The 20779-nt window shown below is 41.0% G+C and overlaps 1 protein-coding gene across 1 annotated transcript; it reads left to right on the top strand.

Moving 5' to 3' along the window:
* Positions 1–1070: 1070 nt before the first annotated feature.
* CLDN11 (claudin 11) lies at positions 1071–17065 on the top strand. The gene is made up of 3 exons (XM_073358751.1): positions 1071–1504; positions 4449–4613; positions 15720–17065. Exons 1-3 carry the CDS (start codon positions 1279–1281, stop codon positions 15950–15952), a joined length of 624 nt encoding a protein of 207 aa, XP_073214852.1. The 5' UTR covers positions 1071–1278; the 3' UTR covers positions 15953–17065.
* The last annotated feature ends 3714 nt before the right edge of the window (positions 17066–20779 follow it).

Raw genomic sequence — 20779 nt, 5'->3', positions numbered from 1 at the left:
AAAATTCCACTAGTGGTCTCCACAGGCACATTTTATTTGTACAGACCCAAAGCTTCACAATTACACTCAAATCTTCTCTTTGACAAATTCCAAACATTGGCTACTGGAGCACTATGCAGTTCTGCTAGAACTCTGCTGGCATTGGAAAGACTTTATGCTTTTTTGCAAATAAGTATAAGAATAGGAAGATCTCCTGTTTCTCTCAACCTTTCTTGACCTGGTTCAGACTAAGAAGGAAAAGTGAATTTTTTCTTCTTTGACATTTAAAAAAATGTATTACTCCTCTCTTTACAGAATAAATAACCTGAAATCTACAAACCTAAGTAATTATGAGTGAAAAATCAGTTACTCTGGGTCTCACAATTCAGAAGTGGAAATAATAAGATGCTGGAAAGTAGATCAGTGAGACATTTTGAGTCTGAATTACAAAGTACTTTGAGAACTGGGGCACAGTAGAGGTAGTGCAGGAACTTGTCTGTCTTTTCTTTCCATCGACAGAGAAGGCATCAGAAAAGATCCCAAGGAAACATGACTGATCTTCACTAGGCTGCTTACTACAGACAGCTTCTGTTTTGGTAAAAGGATCAATTTCTTCTTTCCAGTAACTTTATCTGCCAGCTCTATTCCCTCCCTCCCTCTCCAGCCCATTCCAACGGGAGTGTCTTAGTGTGATGACCTGTAGTCAGCCCCACAATGTTGCTTAACCTCCACTTTCTTCTGCATTTCCAATAGTCCAACTATTTGATTTTTTTTTTAAATTAAAGCTCTGGCCTTTCCTTTTATTAGTTCAGTTAGCCAGAGAGAGAATGTATTTATAAAAATACAAAGCCACACTCAACTCTGTTACATTCTGATGGGTTTAGTTCTCTGACAGTAACATAGGACCCCAAGGCAAGGTAATAGAAATGGGGTAAGTCTACACTTCTGAAGTCTTCTCTTCTCCCTGCTCTCTGATTGGCTAGTTTGTCTTTCAGCTCCTTCTTGATTAGCTGGAAGAAATAGGGCTCCCTGTGTTACTCCTCCCATCTCTGTCAGTGGGGCTGGCAGGAGTTCTGACCACTCCCAGAGGCTGAACTGATCAGAGGCATCCCTGCCACTAGAGCACCACTCAGGATCTGCTTACACCAAACTCCAGTCCTATCTGCTGACAGTTTAGGGCAGGTCCCAGCACTTGTTTTGTTCAGCACCAAGGCTGCTCCAGCTTACAAAGCCCAGTCATCTCCTTTACTCTTTACTTTTTGTGCTTTTCCTTTCAGCTGCCTGGCTTGACAGCTTAACATGGTTGCCACCTGCTTGCACCTAGTTGGATTTGTCTCTAGTTTTGTTGGCTGGATTGGTGTGATCGTGGCAACAGCCACCAATGAGTGGGTCGTGACTTGTGGCTACACCATCACCACTTGCAGGAAGATGGACGAGCTGGGATCCAAAGGGCTGTGGGCAGATTGTGTCATGGCAACAGGGCTCTATCACTGCAAGCCACTAGTGGACATCCTCATATTGCCAGGTATGGGCTCCTCACTGTCTCCCTTTTGGTACAGAGATGAAGGGAGAAGTGCTGCTCCTCTTGCGACAAGTCCTGCTCCAGAGTGAGACCATGGCAAAACTCCAACTGATTTCAACAGCGCAGTATCTCACCCACTAATTATAATACACATAGAATTCAAAATTCTACTAGATTGATACTATCCTATATTTACAGCTAATATTAAAGATAGATTATGGCTAATATTTTAATTATGTCTTAAGTATGATTCTATTTTATTACACTGTCGATCCATTTTATTTTTTATTCTTATTTGCTATCATTCTTGATACACTAATTCTTTCTCTCTCTCTCTTGTGGTCTACAACTGAGTCTTCTGGGTGCTACTGCCATACAAAGAATACATTATAATAATAGGATATGGCCTAGAGTTTTGAATTATACAATTATTTCTATTAACTTTAGGCTTTGACTTCAGATAATAATAAAGTTCTTTAAATAAATAACTAAGCTGCTCTTACAAATATTATAGATCTACTGTATTAAAATATTGATGAGTATAATTAATTTTTAATGCTAGATTATTAACAGTTTATTTTAATTTAGAAGACTTAGTCTTGATATTCAAATGCTTTCTGCTCCTATTAAGACTATACAATATAGAACTTTTAATTATAGAGTTATTCCTATTTGCTATATTGAATTATTGTTGATATTTGCTAATTGTGTAATTTGCTAAACTAGTTTCACACTAAAGTCCAAGTTAAACATGATGCGTCACTAAGTTTGAATATGTCCTTTTGTGCTAACTAACCAAACTTCTGGACCTTAGCATATGGATTCTTTGTGCAATCTTGGCACCTGTAAATAGTTTAGCTAGCTGGTAGCATTATCCATTTCCATGACCGTCAGTTTTGTAACACTTTTTTATTGTTCTGTGCCTTTGGCCTCCTCCCTGCAATTCAGGAGGGGTAGGAGGAGGTCTGCCAGCCACTTTTCAGTGAATTGTTTTTCTTTATTCACATTTTTACAAGGTGCTCTGAAGTGAGTTTCAGTGAAGGTGGAAAAGCCCTGGATTTGTTTCAGATATTGTCAGTCAGTGTTGCAGAGCACTAAATTTGGCTGATCACAGGGTTTCTTGCAGTGTCCACTACCATAGTAACTAATTAGACTCCGCTCATATTTCTGTTTTTTTTCCTGTGCCTTAGTTTTTGGTAAATTTTCCTTCTTGTTTATTTTTAGTATAGTGCCACACTGCCCACAATATACTTGCTGCTGTAGAAGTCACTGAGAAAACCCCTGCCTGGAAGAAAGAAAGATTGTGCTATTAAACTTTCATTAATAGGTAAATAAATCTTTTAGCAGCAGAAAACAATGCCCCTCTTCAACAAAAATAACATCTCACAGGCCAAAATACTTCTTGCAGTAACTTCTTTAATACCAGTGGGTATACATCAGGGACTAATGTATCCTGATTTGTCTAATAGCTGAAATCCACACAGTACCTCTTACTGAATGAGTTAGAAGGATTTAAAATAAATGCGTATGTATGTTTAACTGGGACCGATTCTACTGAAACCACACCGGGCTTTTCAGTCTTGTTTACCATACACCTTTTAAAGAGTTTGTTTTCAAGCAGATGTTCAAATGTACACAGAGTCTACATGTCCAAGAAGAGGAAAATGCTTGAACCCTGGTTTCTCATCTGCATGATAATTAATTCTGTGACTCTTGATTCAAGGCACTGTTTGCAGAAATACTGTGTGGTATCATCAGAGTTCCTGAACTCATGAATCCTCTCTCCTATGGCAGTGCTGTCATTTCCTTCTGTTGGACAGGATGGGAATGGGAGCTGGGAGTATGTGTGCATTTCCCCTAGAACCTCCCTATCCCATTAAGACTGTGTCCGGAGCAGATAGGAGACTTCCAAACAATAGGAACAAACTTTGTACCAAAGCCAAACATGTGACCCTTTTAACAAAAGCAAATTTTAGCATTATTATTATGTATGTAATTACTTTGTTAGTTATAATAGGAGTGTATGGCATTTCACAGACAAATATAAATGACACGTGCCTTGTCCTGGGACACTGACAGTCACCAGCTCTATGATCTCCTGCTGTCTTGTGTTGAGCTGTTGTTGCATAGGTTAACAGAAGCTCAGTAGAGGACATGGTTTACCTGCCTGCTGAAGTGGCAGGGAGTTCAGCCTATTAAACCCCTGAATCCTGTGATGTCCATATTGGCCTGAGGGATTCGTGGAATTTCCTATTTGTTAGAACTGGTGCCCATCTCTCAATCCCCCATCTAGCCTGGCTGACCAAAGCCTCTGGAAATTTGCCTCCACTGTGTGTGGGGCTTCAACAGCACTGGAATATTACACAATGAAGTACAGAGTGGAGCTATCTACTGAAGTTCCATTGATTTGGTGGGGGGTCAGTGCCATGGGTCAGCTGGGTATTGCCCGTCCTCACTGCTGGAAGTCTAATCCCCCTAGATACCTCCTAGGAGAGGCTACCATAGGGTTATGAGAAAGAAGATTGATGTTACAGAGTTGATCATTTCCTTACTTTATGCTCCCTTCAGGATCGATTGGGTTTTGTCCCATATCTCAGCTGTGTCGGGGTGGTTTTATATCCCTGAGTTATAAGAATGTAAATGACCCAGATTGCTCTCATTTTGCAGACCACCAGGATGGGCTTTGTGGTGTGGACCATGGACCACTGTCTGAGAACTTCCATTTTAAATTTCCGCTGTTAACCAGGTTCATTTCTGTGTTAAGGATTGGGAACCTAGGAAAATTCCTCCCAAGCCAAATTCTTCCCTTGCTGTCCTCTCCTCTGCTCCCCAGCTCCATAGCTTCTTGGTGCTTAGGTAGTTAGTAATATAGGAGTGTTTGGCTGAATATCTCCTCCTGTTGTTTTTGTTTATTAATCAAGACTCTGCTTCCTTTCCTTGTCAACAGGCTATGTCCAGGCATGCCGAGCACTGATGATTGCTGCCACAGTGCTGGGCCTCCCTGCTGTTTTCTTGCTGCTGACTGTTCTACCCTGTATTCGGATGGGTCATGAACCTGGAGCTGCCAAGTACCGGCGTTCCCAGCTGGGAGGAGTCCTGCTCATTCTCTTGGGTAAGGTGCACATCTGGCCACTGGACATACTTCCCGTCTTTTGATTTAAGGATAACATGCTGTACAAACTGAGTAGGCAGGAGATTACCTGATCCATCGCTCAGAAGACATGGCTGTCTGGGCTTGGCCTAACCACAGCCTGGACAAGTGGACTAACTACGTAGTCTGTTGGAGAAAACAAATGCATAAACATGAGGAGGAGAACAAATAAAAGAAGCAATGAATGATGGCGGGGGGAGGAGAAGGGTTTCTAAACCCTACTGTGTATTGTCTTAGGGAGTCCTTTGGCATCTTGCTCCAAGTAAAGCACCCAGCACGAGTCTGCAGTAGGGTGATCAGTAGTGACAGACACACAGCTGCCCATGGGTGATTGATTTGGCTAGCTAGCCTGCAGTAGTGTTACTATGTTTGCGGGGTAAGGCAGGGGAGAGCGGGAACATGAATTAGATTCCCATTGCCAAGGGTGCTGGAACTGGCGGTGCTGCTGCATCCCCGGCTTCAAGTAGTAATAACAAACGCATGGTTTACATCATCAGTACCCCCACCATAAAAAATTGTTACAGCGCCCCTGCCCATTGCCCCAAAGTTGCCTAGAGAAAAAGATTAGCCCCCAAATTCTCGTCTTAGCTCTGTGCCTGTGAAGTGTCACAGGTGGAATCACATAAAAATAAGTTGAGTGTAAGGGTGAGGAAAGCAGGATTAAGAAGGTACAAGTCTTGCAGGCATACTGGCTTCAATAACAGGACAGGGTATAAAGTTGAGGGCAAGGACATATGCCCGCATACCGTCAGCAGTTCTTCCCTATGTGGCCCGTCAGTCTTGCCCTTTCCCCCTTGACTCTGAGTTACTCTCACAATTTCTTCCCTTTCTCCGTAACTGAGTGGGAGATTGTTTTGACCAGAATCAGACTGTGAAGCTCATTGTCCCAAGTGTAACACCTGTGTATTCTTGAGGCCTCGTCATCTCGACAACAGCCTTGGTGTCTTGTTTTTATCAGTTTGTTTAGCAGGGGAGGAGGGGCGAGGGAAAGTGGCCTCTTTGTGCAAGCTCTGCCTCGTCCTTGGCTTTCTCAGCGTGGCAGCCAGCACTGACATCATGCAGTTGTTGGTTTTTTTATTTTGTTAAAGTGAACACTGGGTGCAGAGGTAGTCAGTGCTGGGGCTTGGGAACGGATGAGCGGCTGCAGCACATGCCAGGGCTGGGGATTGGAGCACAAGGGTTAGTCAGTTAAAGAGGAGTGAGCACAGCAGAACAGCTCCAGTCTCCCCCGTCCCCTCCCCTCACCCCCAGTTATGAGTTTAGCCTTTAATTTGCTGTTCATTCTGCAAATAGTTCCAGCAACTAAGCACTAAACACCTATAAAAACACCATGTGACTTAATGTTTTTGAAGAACATCCTGGAGAAGTCCTTTTGAAGTCCTTGGAAGAGGGGCAGCTCCTCTCATCTCTGAGCTGAAGGGAATCCCTTCCATAACTAGACTGAGTCTTCATGCCTGCTCAGTCCTTGGGCTCTCTCCTGACCATTCCAACAAGAGTATGATGGTAGGTTTTGCCCCTGTGTGGTGCACTGGGAACTGGGCTGAGTCCCCAGACTCATTTAACAGGCTCACTGGTCAGAGGATAATACTGTAATGTATACTGGTTTCAGAGTAACAGCCGTGTTAGTCTGTATTCGCAAACAGAAAAGGAGGACTTGTGGCACCTTAGAGACTAACCAATTTATTTGAGCATAAACTTTCATGAGCTACAGCTCACTTCATCGGATACATACTGTGGAAACTGCAGAAGACATTATATACACAGAAACCATGAAACAATACCTCCTCCCACCCCACTCTCCTGCTGGTAATAGCTTATCTAAAGTGATCACTCTCCTTACAATGTGTATGATAATAAAGGTGGGCCATTTCCAGCACAAATCCTGAGACTGATTCCATGCCTGTGATGCTAGGGCCTGTAGCAGTGCATCTGGATTTTAAAAGGATATTGTCACAAATGATGTCCCTAAAATCAGATATATAGGCCCTGTGTGGGTTTGCAGGTTTGCCAGACCATCCCTATAGTAGGCAGTCAAAATAGAGGGCTAATGTAATGTGTGAACTCATCACTGACCACAGTCTAAAACCTTGAGCACCAAAATAGCCAACCTTGGCAGAGGGGGATCCTGGTGGAGGGGAGAAATAAGAGGGGGGAAATAGTCCTGGCTTGTGTGTCCCAGCTCTGTGGGGTGCAGTGGTTGGCGGATCTGAGTAGAGATGGATCCGCTAGCCCCACCATAAAATTGGGACAAAAGAGGTCTGAATAATGGATCTTTCAGTTCACCACCAATTCCAAATAGTCAGCACAAAAATTTGTTTGGGGTCAAGCAGATGGTTCCTTGACCTGAAACAAAATGTTTTGTTTAGCTTTTGAACATTTTCTAATGTTTTTAGATTTAAAAAAATAAATTCAAGGAAAATCTCAAAACAAAAAGTCATTTTGTATTGAAAAATCAAAACAGTTCATTTTGAAAATGCTAAAACCAAAACATTTCCATTTTTATAGATTTTTTTTTTGACCAAAACAATTTGGCCAAATTGACACAAATTTGTGAAATATTTCAGTGTCACCAGTCTGCATTTTTCACCTAAAAAAGTTTAGGTTGAAAAATTTAGCCTCACTCTCATTGGGACACAGGAGACCAAGCAGAGCTGGATGTGAATTAGGAGGTTCCAGAAATCCTGTGCCTGCATCAGGACCCTCTGGAGCTGCAGATGATGAAAAAGGGTCTGGCTCATAATTCTTTTCTTCTCGAGATTTCAGTTACTTTCTCATTGGGTGCTGCCAGCCAGGGTAGACAGACACAGACTAATTCTGCTTGAGCTAGCGCACCAACAATAACAGTGTGGATTTTGCAGCATGGGCAATAGCACGGACTAGCTCCTGTGCTGCATTGTCCACACTGCCATTTTTAAGCATGCTAGCTTGAGCTGAACTCGCATGTGTTATCTACCCTGTCTGGGACGTACACTCCCAGCTGCAGTGTAGACATACTGTATGTTTCCAACCTGGCAACTCCTTTGAGAAAAGAAAGTGTTAATGTTAAAATGACATGGACCAGTTAATACTCCTTAGGCATGATTCTGATCGCTCACTGATTTTTCTCCATTGCGACCAATGGAATAACTCCTTATACACACTCGTGTACATGAGATCAGAATCAGTCCCACTGTCTGTAAGGGCTCAGTCCTGCAAGGTGTTGACTACCCATGTCAATGGGAGTGGAGTGTGTTCAGGAGGATCAAGCCCTGAAGTGCCTAGCAGATGTTTGGTGCTGTATAAATAAAAATAAACAAATTTCCTAACCCATGTTACCAATAATACTATGGCGGATTAAAACCGAACATATTTGCTTTCTCATGTTGTCTGCTCTAACCCCTTTGGCCCTAGTGTAGCACCTTCCACTACAACGTTGCTTACTCTGTGCATTTCACTCAGTTCCATCAATGAAAATATATTACTGTAGTCAGTTTTGCTTTTTATTCTAATCAGTTTCAAATCACTTTCAGGCTCTCCTGCAGTAGCCCAGTGCTGCAGTGTTTAAATTGTGTGGGCATTGCAGGGAAATGTTTAAAATAAAACTGTTTCAGTTAGATTACAAAAATCACAAATGCATCATAAGCTTTTTAAAATAAATTTTTACACCACCTACATTTTCTCGGTCAAATTTGGCCAGGTGTGGTGTCCTTGGAATGTGAATACTGGACACAAGTACATGACTTTAGTACCACTGCAGCTTAATGATTTGTCCTCTGGAAAACAAATATTGTGTTGCCAGCCCATAGCATCAACAGTCATGAGTCAGGCTCCAAAAATCATGAGATTGAGTTAAAATGGTTGTTTTTATTTGCTGTCGGATTTTGTGGTTCGCGTTTTCAGTACGGGGGCAGGGATAGCTTGGTGGTTTGAGCATGGGCCTGCTAAACCCAGGGTTGTGAATTCAATCCTTGAGGGGGCCATTTAGGGATCTGGGGCAAAATTTGCGGATTGGTCCTGCTTTGAGCAGGGGGTTGGACTAGATGACCTCCTGAGGTCCCGTCCAACCCTGAGATTCTAGGATTCAAGCTTTTTTGAACAACCATGAGGACTAAAAACTTGCTTTTTTCTTAAATGAAGGCTGAAAATATCTCACTTAGTCACATGACTCCTGGAAGAAAGGCTTTAAGAATAATACCAAATTTGGTGAAATTTGAGCAGAAATCACAAGAGTTGCCAACACTGTAAATATCCCTATTAATTTAAGAAATTGATGTGCGTTTAGCACTGAAATCGTTAAAAAGAAAAACAGAGGTCGTGTTACACATTATGGAATTTAAAATAACGACTGAAAACTTGCCAGGAAAATAGTGGGCTCAGATATTCCATTGATTTAATGTCCACTGAAAATAGCAAGGCTGAAGTAAGAACAATTGTACATGTGCACACCACTCTATCTTTTGTGCTGATGTATATTTTTATGTCTGCTTTAATCCCGTCTGTACTAGGGAATCGATCTGTTGCTGCAAACAGCTGTCAGAAGTGGTTCCCTCTGATTCAGTGCTGAAAACAGTTCAACTGCTAGTGTTGATGGAAGAAAAAACAGATTAGCAGCCAAACTGTTGGTACTTGTTTTATGGGGATCCATTGCTGATAACAAAAGGTCAATTTCCTAGTGTAGATTGGGTGGGGTCTGAAATAAAGGATGGTGAAAAAAAACCAAATACCTACTATTCTGATTTTGAAAATTAAGATAACTGGAAACCGCATTGGTTATTTTATACATTGAATAATGGAAAGTCTGTAAAAGATTAAATTGGGGTCAGCCAGTTCTCTCATAATAGCCCCATTCTTGGAAGTCTGATAGTTTTGAATGTTATAAAGTCACATTTAAAATAAAATTATGGCAGTCAAGAAGGAAAGATTGCCTTTTATTTTTTAATCTCAAATTTCTGCTAATCCTCACACACTCTAAAGGAAAACTCCAGATTGTTTCCCCTTTGGGAATCCAGAATCATTTCATTTTGTTTTAAAAGAAATGTTTAATATAAAAAGAAACCCCAACATTCTATTAAAGAATTGGGAAGCTGCTATTTGGGTAGAATGAGGATCATAGAAACTCGCTCTGGATAACACTGAATAGGAGAGAACAGGAGACATTGAGGCAGATTTCAGGGAAATTTCCATGTGCAGTGACATTCTCTCTCCCTAAGTGTAACACTGTCTTAATATACACTGTCTTTACTTACTTCTTCTGCGGATACTTTCCAATGCTTTTATAGTAAAGCAGATAGTGGGGACTCACTCCCCTTGACAGTATGTCAAGCTAGATTCACACTACTCTATCCTCCACACCAGCCCCCAATCCCCTTTTATGCTCCCTATTTAGGTGAATGTACCACCCAATTAAACTAAGTTTATAATGCAGAAGATTAAGAGTTTCAGTGCAGTGGTCTGAACCCCTGCAAGCACATGGCCAATCGACACATTAATGGCATGGTTGGGATTTAGTGTGGAGGACATGACAATATGAATTTATAGTAGTATGATGGAGCAAGTATAAATGTATGGCATGTCAACGCCCAGTCTCATTTGTGAGAGGTCATGGGCTGGCTTAGTAAAAATCCTAGGCAGTATTAGCAGAAAAAGAGAAGTAGGGGCAGTTTATATTCAGACAGCTTGTAGGGAAACCTATTTCACTAAACCCTTAATCCTGCCTAAAAATTACCTACAAAAACTCCTGCTTTTTCCTTCCATTGCTATACAAAGCAAGTTTTCTTGAATCCTACTCTGTCACTTCCAGAGTAAAATCAGAACCCGCTGACTTGTAGAAATATTGAAATTGTGGCATGTTCTTTCCCAATATTTTTGGGGGGATTTACATTGAAACGTTACCCATGCAAAGTATTGGGAATCCAGCAGAGTTTGAACACATCCCTCATCAGGATCAACAGACTCATTTAGAACTGGTGGCAGCTGGTGACAACCAAATGTGGGGAGGTGAAACTGACCCATAGAGTGTCTTTGATTGGCTTGTGTTGCGCAGAGTTTCCCAACATTGTCAACATCAAAATAAGGTGGTTTACACATAGTTTATCCACATATACAAGAGATGTTATTGTTTCAATGACCCTGAGAGCTCTTCTCATATCAGAGCAAGTGTTTTCTTCTGTCCTGTGTTGTGGGGGAGAGGTCTGGAAGGATAAGGCTCTTACAGTCTATGGACATAAATATATTTTTTTTACCCAGTGCCGACAGAAAAGAAAAGATGATTGTACCCTTTGTGGGCAACAAAGAAGCTTTTTACATGAGCCATCAGATGGCTTTGCAGATTCTCAGTTGATACATTCATGTTTGAAAACATTAGAAGCTCATGGATTTTCTTGTTTGTAAGAATCAGATAAAGCTGACCTACATGCAGGACAAATTCAAATCCTCCCCACCCCCCCAAATATCCTTTAAAATCCCCTTGGTCTTTCTCTTTCGGGAGGCTCAAAATTATTATTGGCTTTATTAGCATTCTTCAAATGTTCCTCTCTTTTCCATAAACAAATATTTTCTCTAATAATAACGGCAGCCATTGGGGTTGCAATCTCTGCTTTCCTGGACAGAGTCTCTCACTAGTTCTCTGCTTTAACCAAACAGTTTTCCTTTTTCTTTCCCCACATCTTTCCCCTTGCAACTTTAATTTTTGACACAACCTCAAGATATCTTTTAACACGGTTGGTGGAAATCTGTAACTCTGCCATAGTCTTGTTATTGTTTCGCTCTGATTCCCTGATAGCCACAAGGACGGAGTCCAGCACAGCTTGCTCTTGCAGGAAATAAAACATGGGCAGATTGATTCTTCTCAGATGTATGAGCCATAAAGAATTGTTGTTTTAGGGCCCAATCCTGAGAGTGCCTAGTATCATCAACTCCTATTGCCTTCAATGGGTGTTAAGAGCACTCAGTGTTTGCAGGATCAATGATAGACCCTTAGTGAGGGTGATTATTATGAACTCATATAGCAATGAGCATGTTCAGAATACAGGGGCATGTTTTCTCACTGCTTTCAGCAGCCATGATCATATTATGCCAAATGGTATTTTTTGACCCTGGTTGCCTATAAAGTGCTGCATTGTTTTTCAGTTGGTCACTTCTGGCTTTTAATGCCCTTAAGGGTGTGGCTTCTGGCTGTATGTGAAACTTCCTCTATAACCTAGGGACATCTGTGTTCACACGCCAACTGCTTCATAGCATCACAATCACGCTGTAGACTGGAAAGCCATTGTACCATTCCTGCAACTTTATGAAGAAGTTCTATAGAATTTAATTTTAAAAAACCCCTTTGGAGTAGATTTTTTTGACCATGCAGTAGAATGTAATAGATTTCAATCCTTGTTATAGAATCCTACTGGATAGTTCAAAAGCCCAGAAAAAGGATCTAATTTTCTGTTTAATTCTATAGGTTTTTAGAGTAACTTCTGTAGACCCCTGTTGGTTCTGTCCCTACTAAATTCTATAGCTCTTCTCCCACAGGGAAGTGGAATTTGCTCCACAGTTAAAATCTGTCTCCCCTTTCTCTGACCCCTTAAAAAAAAAAGTCTGAGCTTTTTCCCCCTTATGCTATTTTTTAACCTGAATATTGTTGTCCATCTCTCCTTCTACCTTTCCCATCTCCATTCCTTTTTTGGACTTTTTCCCTTGCAGCTGATTCCTTCTTGTTGCTGATACTAATTTTTCTGAGAGTGTTCTTAATTTGCCTATATTATATTATGTTATGTTATATGGTGCCCTGATTGGTGAGGCACTTCCGAAATGCATATATTCCTGTCCATGTGGGACCTTTCAAGGAGGAGTATTATAATGAGAAAGGGGCCTGAGTCTCTGCTCACTTACTCTGGGGTGACTCGATTGACTTCCCTGAAATTGCTCCTGATACAAACAAGAAAAGAATCAGGCCTAACCTACATAGCTTATAATTAAGGAATAGGAATAAAAGGCGAGAGTTTTGTTAGGGTTATTTTCTTATGGGTCGGAGGCATATAGTTTTCATGTGAACTGAAGTCAGTTAAGTTATATGGATTTACACCAGCTGAGAATTTGGCTCATAAATCAGTGGAGCTATGTTGATTTATTTCAGCTGAAGATCTGACACATACATTTTACTTGCTTGCCAATAGATATTGCTTTTATGTTTGAACTGGAGATGTGTTTTCTCTGCCCTCCTATGGAATTTTCCTTATTTCTGAATACCTTCAAATCATCCATTCCAGGGATGACTTTTATCCTTGGGCCATAACTATACTTAGGCTTTGCAGAATTTAATTTTTATTTTAAATCATTTTAATGGATATATCAATGTTTATTTTTAAACATTCTTTTCTATTTAAATTTTCCCAGTAGCTGAAAAATGATGTGTTTTAAGCATTTTTCAATTTTTATTTATTTAAATGTTCACAGTTGCAGGAAATTATGGGAGGCTCAGACAATGTGTGGTCAGACAATATGAAGTGAGCAGTAGCTCACAAAAGCTTATGCTCAAATAAATTTGTTAGTCTCTAAGGTGCCACAAGTACTCCTTTTCTTTTTGCGAATACAGACTAACACGGCTGCTACTCTGAAACCAATAATTATTTAATAGCAATAGAACTTGAGATTCAAAAAGTTAAAGCTTTATAACTGTTAAAACACAAACTGTCAACATCAGATCGAAATATACAAAGTAAATATCCTTAAATCAAACTCTAATATGTTCTCAAGCAGTGTTTTTCTTACTTTTCCTCAATTTGTGTATTTATGGTGAAATTGACATTTATTGATAAATACCTAATCCTTCCAGTTCTAATTATGTTGCCTTTGGAATGCATCAGATTGCACCAAATGGCAAGTGTCTTTTTGGTGTCCTTTAAATGCCTGTGAGGATATTCCTACTTTCTCTCTTCCACTCTGCTCAGATCTCTCCTGTAAGGCTTTTATCCTCCCACGTTCAGGTTCCCACCCCTTCTGCAGGTTACTCAGTTCAAATACTGAAGATAAGGTTCATGAGAACCCACAGTGGGCCTGAAGGACAAAGTCGGGGGGGAGAGAGGGCATGCTACTGTTTTCACAAGGGAAAATAGGTTACGCCTGTCATATCTAAACTCCACACATTTAATACACAGACAGGGCAAGACTCTGGTCTCTGTTATGCAAGTGCAAAATATTCCTTCTACTGTGCAATATAAAAGGACTATGAAGTATCCGCATACTCTAACTTCTGTGATGTGTTTATGAAAAGGGCACATTTAGCTTCTTTTCGAATCGGTAGGAATGATTTTTAACATCTGTTTATATCACAATCGTGTCATTTTGCATTCTATGTGATCCTGCTCTCACTGAAGTCAATGGGAGTTTTTCCATGGACTTCATTGGAAGCTAGACCTTGGAAAGTAACTGAACTATTGAGGGTGATCTTTAAAATCTTAAATATAGCCTTAGCGTGGGGTATATAAATGGAGGGAAGCAGAGGGAGAATTAATTTGCCTACTTTGTCAATAGCCCACGGAGTCTATGCACAAATGTATTCTATGTGCACTAACTGTAAAATATTCAGGGTAGTTATTCTTTATTTGTTGATATGGATAATAGTTTAGAAAATGATACTTATTTACTAGCGATGATCCTCACCAATTGGAAACTCCCTGCATAATTCATAGCTTCATGTGCCTCACCCAACTGGCTGTATTTTGGGAGGATGGTTTTTATGTCAGTAGTGTTGTCAAATCTGTGGAGACACTAGGGTTGGGATTGTCTGTAGCCCTGCATGTTGTGTATTCATTTACATCCGTGTAAAGTGGGTGGTGTTCTGATCTGGTAGCACTTTGCTCTGGTGTAAATGACTACATGAGCTGCTGGGCAATGAGAGTCCGGCTGCAAGTGTTTTGCTATATTGAGTTCTGGTTGGATTGTCTGTTGATATTATGAATTTTGAAGCCATTTTACCAGTCAGATGCCAGTGCCTTTATTTGTTTTCTTCGGCACTAAAAGCAACAAAGTAAGGCCTCAAAGCCATTCAAAGTATACCCACTCTCCCCTGCCCTCGCCAACCCAAAAGTTAACTTGGAAGAATGGGTAGTTCACTGCTTATCTTTAGGGTTATTGGAGTCAACTGCAAGAAGTCATTGAAGTCAGAAGTCATTGACTTCTGTGGGGTCAGGATTTCATACCCACTGTTTCTTCCTCTGTTATTGTGCTTTTAAACTTACTGGCAAGTGACTTTCATTAGTAACACTGAATGGTTTGTAGATAGGCTTGAAAGGGTTAAATTTGAACTGATAAATATTGGTAATTTTTCTCCTCCTCCCCACCCCCTCAAAACTGCATCATAACCTGAATTTCATTAGTACTTGTGGCACCTTACAGACCAAGAAATTTATTCTCTAAGGTGCCACAAGTACTCCTGTTCTTTTTGCGGATACAGACTAACACGGCTGCTACTCTGAAACATGAATTTCATTGTTAACCATGAAAATAGAAGCAGCATGAACTGAGAGGAAGAGAGAGTGAGGACCTGAAAAGGAATTTGCTATCCCATCCTGCCTAAAACCGAAATATTAAGAAGTGAATATTGTGAAATATTGTGATCTGTAAGTTTATTCCTGAATCTGTTGCACATCTTGACATTCACTGAATGTTGATTGTTAAACAATGGTGAGTGACCCTGAGGTCTTAAGTGTCCTGTAAAAATGTGCCAATGGTTCAAGGTCTCCAGCAATAAAAGCTACTGTGATCTGCCAGGTTCCTAAAGGATTGAAAACAGAATCCTTCCAAATTTGCGTTGAGGTGCCCATTGCCCTCCTGGAAGGGCAGTCATGTCAGTGGGAGCTTAAGGGCACTTGCTGTCTCCCAGGAGGTGCCATGCAGGATCAAGACCCAGTTCTTGAGGTGCTAAGTAGCTTGCAATTTTTATTGACTTTGGTGGGAATTGCATTTGCTCAGTCTGTCTTGTGATCAGGCTAGCAGCAGAAGCCTGTGCCTCACATTTATTTAACGTAGCTCACATGACTACATCTATGATTGGATTGGATTGATGTGCTGCAGTTACTGTTGTTTTTAATGTCTCCCCAGCATTGTGTGGTATCGTTGCTACTATCTGGTTCCCTGTGTCTGCTCACCGTGAGACCACAATTGTGAGTTTTGGATACTCCCTTTACACAGGCTGGATTGGATCTGCCCTTTGCCTCTTTGGTGGCTGCGTCATCGTCTGTTGCTCAGGAGATGCTCAGTCGTTTGGTGAAAACCGTTTCTACTACGCATCGGGATCCAGCTCTCCTACCCATGCTAAGAGTGCTCATGTATAAGCAACCATGAGACTCCCCAGAGCCTTCATCATCACATGCTTTTACTGGTTTCAGAGTAACAGCCATGTTAGTCTGTATTCGCAAAAAGAAAAGGAGGACTTGTGGCACCTTAGAGACTAACCAATTTATTTGAGCATAAGCTGTAGCTCACGAAAGCTTATGCTCAAATAAATTGGTTAGTCTCTAAGGTGCCACAAGTACTCCTTTTCTTTATGCTTTTACTGGTGGACTTGGGTGCTTTGGGTTTGTTTGTACTGTTACACACCATTGCCAAGCTCCACAGTGGAGGATTTAAAAAAAAACACATCATGAGTGCCTGATATTTTAAAGTATGAAACCCCCACTTTTGCCTTAAAAGACACTTCTAGCAAATCAGACCAGGCCATGCCCCATTTATTTCTTGCTGATTATCCACCCTAACCTCTTGCATTCATGATGCTCTTGGTAGTTCCACGTTAGCTGGTGGTTGTTTAGTTATTCTTTTTTTCCAGCTCCCATGATTATGGGAGTGTGGAAGAGACACTTTCCCACTGTTAAAGTGACTCTGATAGCTTCTCTGAATGCATTACCATAGACTTCTCCCCCACTCAAGGTCACTCCTTTGGCAAAGTTAGGATGGAAACGGCAGGGACAGGGAGAGACTCTGTGCATTCCAGGCACACAGATGTTTCTCTTTTGTAAGATTGGGGGTGGAGGGAAGGTTGTTTGCCTTTCTCTGTAAATACTTCTTTTGGAATTTGATCATTTTAGTAACAATGTTTTTCTAAATTCATCAGTATGAAGGAAATGAAGCCCAAAGGTTCGAATTACAAGGTAAATGGTGCATTTGTATATAGCTTTAAATGACATGAGGGGGCTCTAATCCCCACTATCCATGTTTTTTTTGTACAGATCGGTTACTAAAAAAATGTATTTTTACATTGATTTTTTAAAAAAAACATTCTTTTCTTTATTCCAATTAATTTGTGTTCTGACTTGCATCCTTAAAATGGAAGTTTTTTTAACACGCAGTATAATGTACCCGTTACAAATACAGTAAATTCCAGTGAATACTGATGATGCCTTTGTACTTTAAATGAAATATTGTACAATAAACAAAAAAGTATGTGCAAACACTGGCTTTTTCTTCCTCCCTGTGTGTCTGCAAATATCTATTCCCTGTTATGTTTTTATTCAGTTTTCCCAGTGATTCTGAAGGATTTTCTTCGTGATTCAGGGAGAGTAATTCTACTCTGTAGTTGGTCTGTACTGCTCAGTATTGTTCTGATGCTGTGTTATAATGATCAAAGTGTCAGACTCCCTGTGCAGGGGGTATTTATTTATAGTACCATTCATTCCTTGCATTAACATTCCAAATGATAGCTTGAGTCAGCATAATTATCAATAATCTTTTGTATGTCTGGAAAACGTAGAAATCAGTATTGTTAAGGTGATACAACACACTAATGTGGACATAGTTATACCATTATAAAAGTGCTTATACGGGTATCGTTTAAAAGCTATACCAGTAGAAGCACATTTAGAACAGAGTAAGGGCATGAACTTGGGCCCGTAGAAGTCAATGTTATAGCTCTCATTGATTTAAATGGTGCAGGATTAAGCTCTAATTGCATCCTCGCTGGAGGCTGAACTGATTTAACTATATTGTTAAATCACATCGTTATCTGAAATAGTTGAATCAATTCAAAAACTGTGTAGATCTTGGAACGAGAAAAGGGAATAGCTCTGATGTTAGCAAATGCAGTAGTGTGTACTTCACTCAAATTACCTACCTTGCGTTAAAATGGTAGTGAAGACATGGCAACTCTGCTTTTAATTTAGGTTAGCAGCTCGAGTTCAATCCCAGCTCCATTATTGTCTTGAACTTGAGCTGCTAACCTGAGTTAAAAGCCAAGTTGCTGTGTCTTCACACCTGTTTTAACCAGAATTAAGAACACACCTTTTCTGCAATGTAGACATACCCTTAGTGACTGAGCGTCTGATCCAAAGTTAATTTGAAGTTAACTTCAGTTAATAAAAAGAAAAGGAGTACTTGTGGCACCTTAGAGACTAACCAATTTATTTGAGCATGAGCTTTCATGAGCTACAGCTCGAAAGCTCATGCTCAAATAAATTGGTTAGTCTCTAAGGTGCCACAAGTACTCCTTTTCTTTTTGCGAATACAGACTAACACGGCTGTTACTCTGAAACTTCAGTTAATGGCTCCCACTGACTGAAATGAACTTTGGATGGTGCTGGAGATAAAGACCTTGAGCTGGGTTGTTTTCTTTCACCCCAAAATAACTCCGCTGATTTCAGCAAAGTCATTTCCAGTTCGTCCCTGTGTCAGTAACAGAAGAATCTCTCCCCCTGTGTGTGTCTAAAAATTCCCGGAGGGCCTAACGCTGCAGTTCTTAGTGTGCTAAGGCAAAATCCGGATTGAAATCAATGGAAGTTTTTACTGAGGGAAGATTAGAGCGTGTTGGCCCTTCATGTTTTATTAATGTACCCATTGGTAGCAACACGTTTCTTCATGTTCCTGAGACTCCAGTACAAAGGAAATGCCTTTTTGAAGTACTCAAGGAAATCAAATAGTTTTGGGTTTTTTTCTCTTATGGCTGGTATACATTAAACAAAACATGGAGAATTAAATGGAATTATTTTACTGGGGGAGAAGGAATCCTAACTATTTCAAGCACATAGGTGTGAACCGTAAGAATTTTCTTGAGCACCAATTTACTCTAATATTTTTACCAATAACTTTAAGATAATAAGAGGCAACACTTTTCTAAGCCATTTATTTCACACGACCAAACATTGGTTGGAATGTTAACAATGTGAGGTGCCTTCCTTTTAGAGCACACTGCTGATTTCTGTTTTGATCATTATTGGGTAATCTTTGACAGCAGGCGATTTCACTTACTGCTCTGCTATTACAGATCTGCATTCCTGACTCCAGCCTAGGTTGACTGACTACACGCAGCTAGCAATTTACCTCTGAAGAATGATGAGGAAGGACAAGTGCAGTGTCTGGTCTATGCTGGCATTTGGCTTGCTTGGAAAGACATTAAAGATAGAAGGGAGGGGGTTGATCTGAGCACAGATCTGGGAGCCAGGAACTCCTGAATTCCAATCCCTGCTCAGACACTTGTTTTCTTCATGGCTTTGGGTGTGTCACTTAATCACTCTGTGCCTCAGTTTCCCTGTCTATGAAATGGGAATAATAATCCTTCCTCATAGAGTTGCGGTGAGGCTTAATTCAGGTTTATGATACTCTGTAGAAGTGCATATTATTACAATAATTTATTTATTATTCACTAGTGTTGGTAGTGGAGATGGAAAGGCAACTGGTGTTTCCTGACTGACCTCAGGAACAGATCTGTCAATAGGGAAGAGCACTAACGAAATCATGCGTGGTCTATATAGTAATGAAAACAAATGGTAGCTATTGGCAAAGGTAGTGAATGGGGACTAGACATGAAAAATGACTAGGGCACTGGAACACATGACTTATGAGGAGAGGCTGAGGGAACTGGGATTGTTTAGTCTGCGGAAGAGAAGAATGAGGGGGGATTTGATAGCTGCTTTCAACTACCTGAAAAGGGGTTCCAAAGAGGATGGATCTAGACTGTTCTCAGTGGTAGCTGATGACAGAACAAGGAGTAATGGTCTCAAGTTGCAGTGGGGGAGGTTTAGGTTGGATATTAGGAAAAATTTTTTCACTAGGAGGGTGGTGAAACACTGGAATAAAGTGTTACCTAGGGAGGTGGTGGAATCTCCTTCCTTAGATTTTTTAAGGTCAGGCTTGACAAAGCCCTGGCTGGGATGATTTAATTGGGGATTGGTCCTGCTTTGAGCAGGGGGTTGGACTAGATGACCTCCTGAGGTCCCTTCCAACCCTGATATTCTATGATTCTATGACATCTCCTGATACCCAAACACTGGATGGTCCTGGGGATGGCATGTGGATGAACAAAGGCACAATCCTTAAGATCCAGGCCCTGCAGTTAGAGAAAGCAGAGCAGAAAGCAGTGGCTAATTTTGACCAGTTGTCTGCACAGGTGGGGGTCAAAATGGCTGAGCGTGTCTCAGTTGAAGACTCAAGAATGGGGGAAATTGGCATGTCCACCTGGGGAGGAGGTTATATGACAGAATGGGGGGAGAATGTTCAGAGGAGGTAGGGTTGGAAGTGGGGATGATTAGGAGGAAAGGTTGTTCAGGTGCCATGAAAGTTTTGGTGGATCTGGGCCTTGTTGTGCCATAATCCTTCTCTTCCAAGGTACTTAGAACAACACGGCTCACGAGGATGCGACACTTCAGCTCTCTCCCCCTCTTCTCCTTTCCTGCAGAAAGCCATGCTGGAAGGCTTAAAGGGACTGAAAATGGGGCATGGCACTAACAGGTGAATGTACTGTTACCACTCTCAGACTTTAAATGTTTTTTTTAAATGCATTGATTAGAAGGAGGCCGAAGCAATGACACACAGGCTGGAGTGGAATTCCCCCAAACTTTGGGGGAGGGGGTTCAGACCCAGAGCTCTATTTTAGCCTCCTCTCCAGGGCTGACTCAACACAAATAGTGTTGGTACTGAGCTGCCTTTGGGGCCAAACAGATCCAAATGTGGTTTTCTCACACTGCATTTTGTTGTGTTGTATTGTTCTATATAATGTACACAATGTGAACTGTAACTCCCCAGTTCTTTGGCAGAACACTTGTGCTCATTACATCACAGGCCTGGTACAGTTAGTTGTTGTATACACTCAAGAGGAGCAATAAGTGCGGTCTTTGATATGTGGGCACCATGAAAGACTGTCTAACACACAGATGTGCAGCGTTGTGGAGATCGGC

The sequence above is a fragment of the Lepidochelys kempii genome, chromosome 9 (assembly GCF_965140265.1).
Source record: "Lepidochelys kempii isolate rLepKem1 chromosome 9, rLepKem1.hap2, whole genome shotgun sequence".
Classification (NCBI taxonomy): Eukaryota; Metazoa; Chordata; order Testudines; family Cheloniidae; genus Lepidochelys; species Lepidochelys kempii.
Note: the sequence above shows the minus strand (reverse complement) of the source record. Positions and strands in the feature narration are given on the sequence as shown.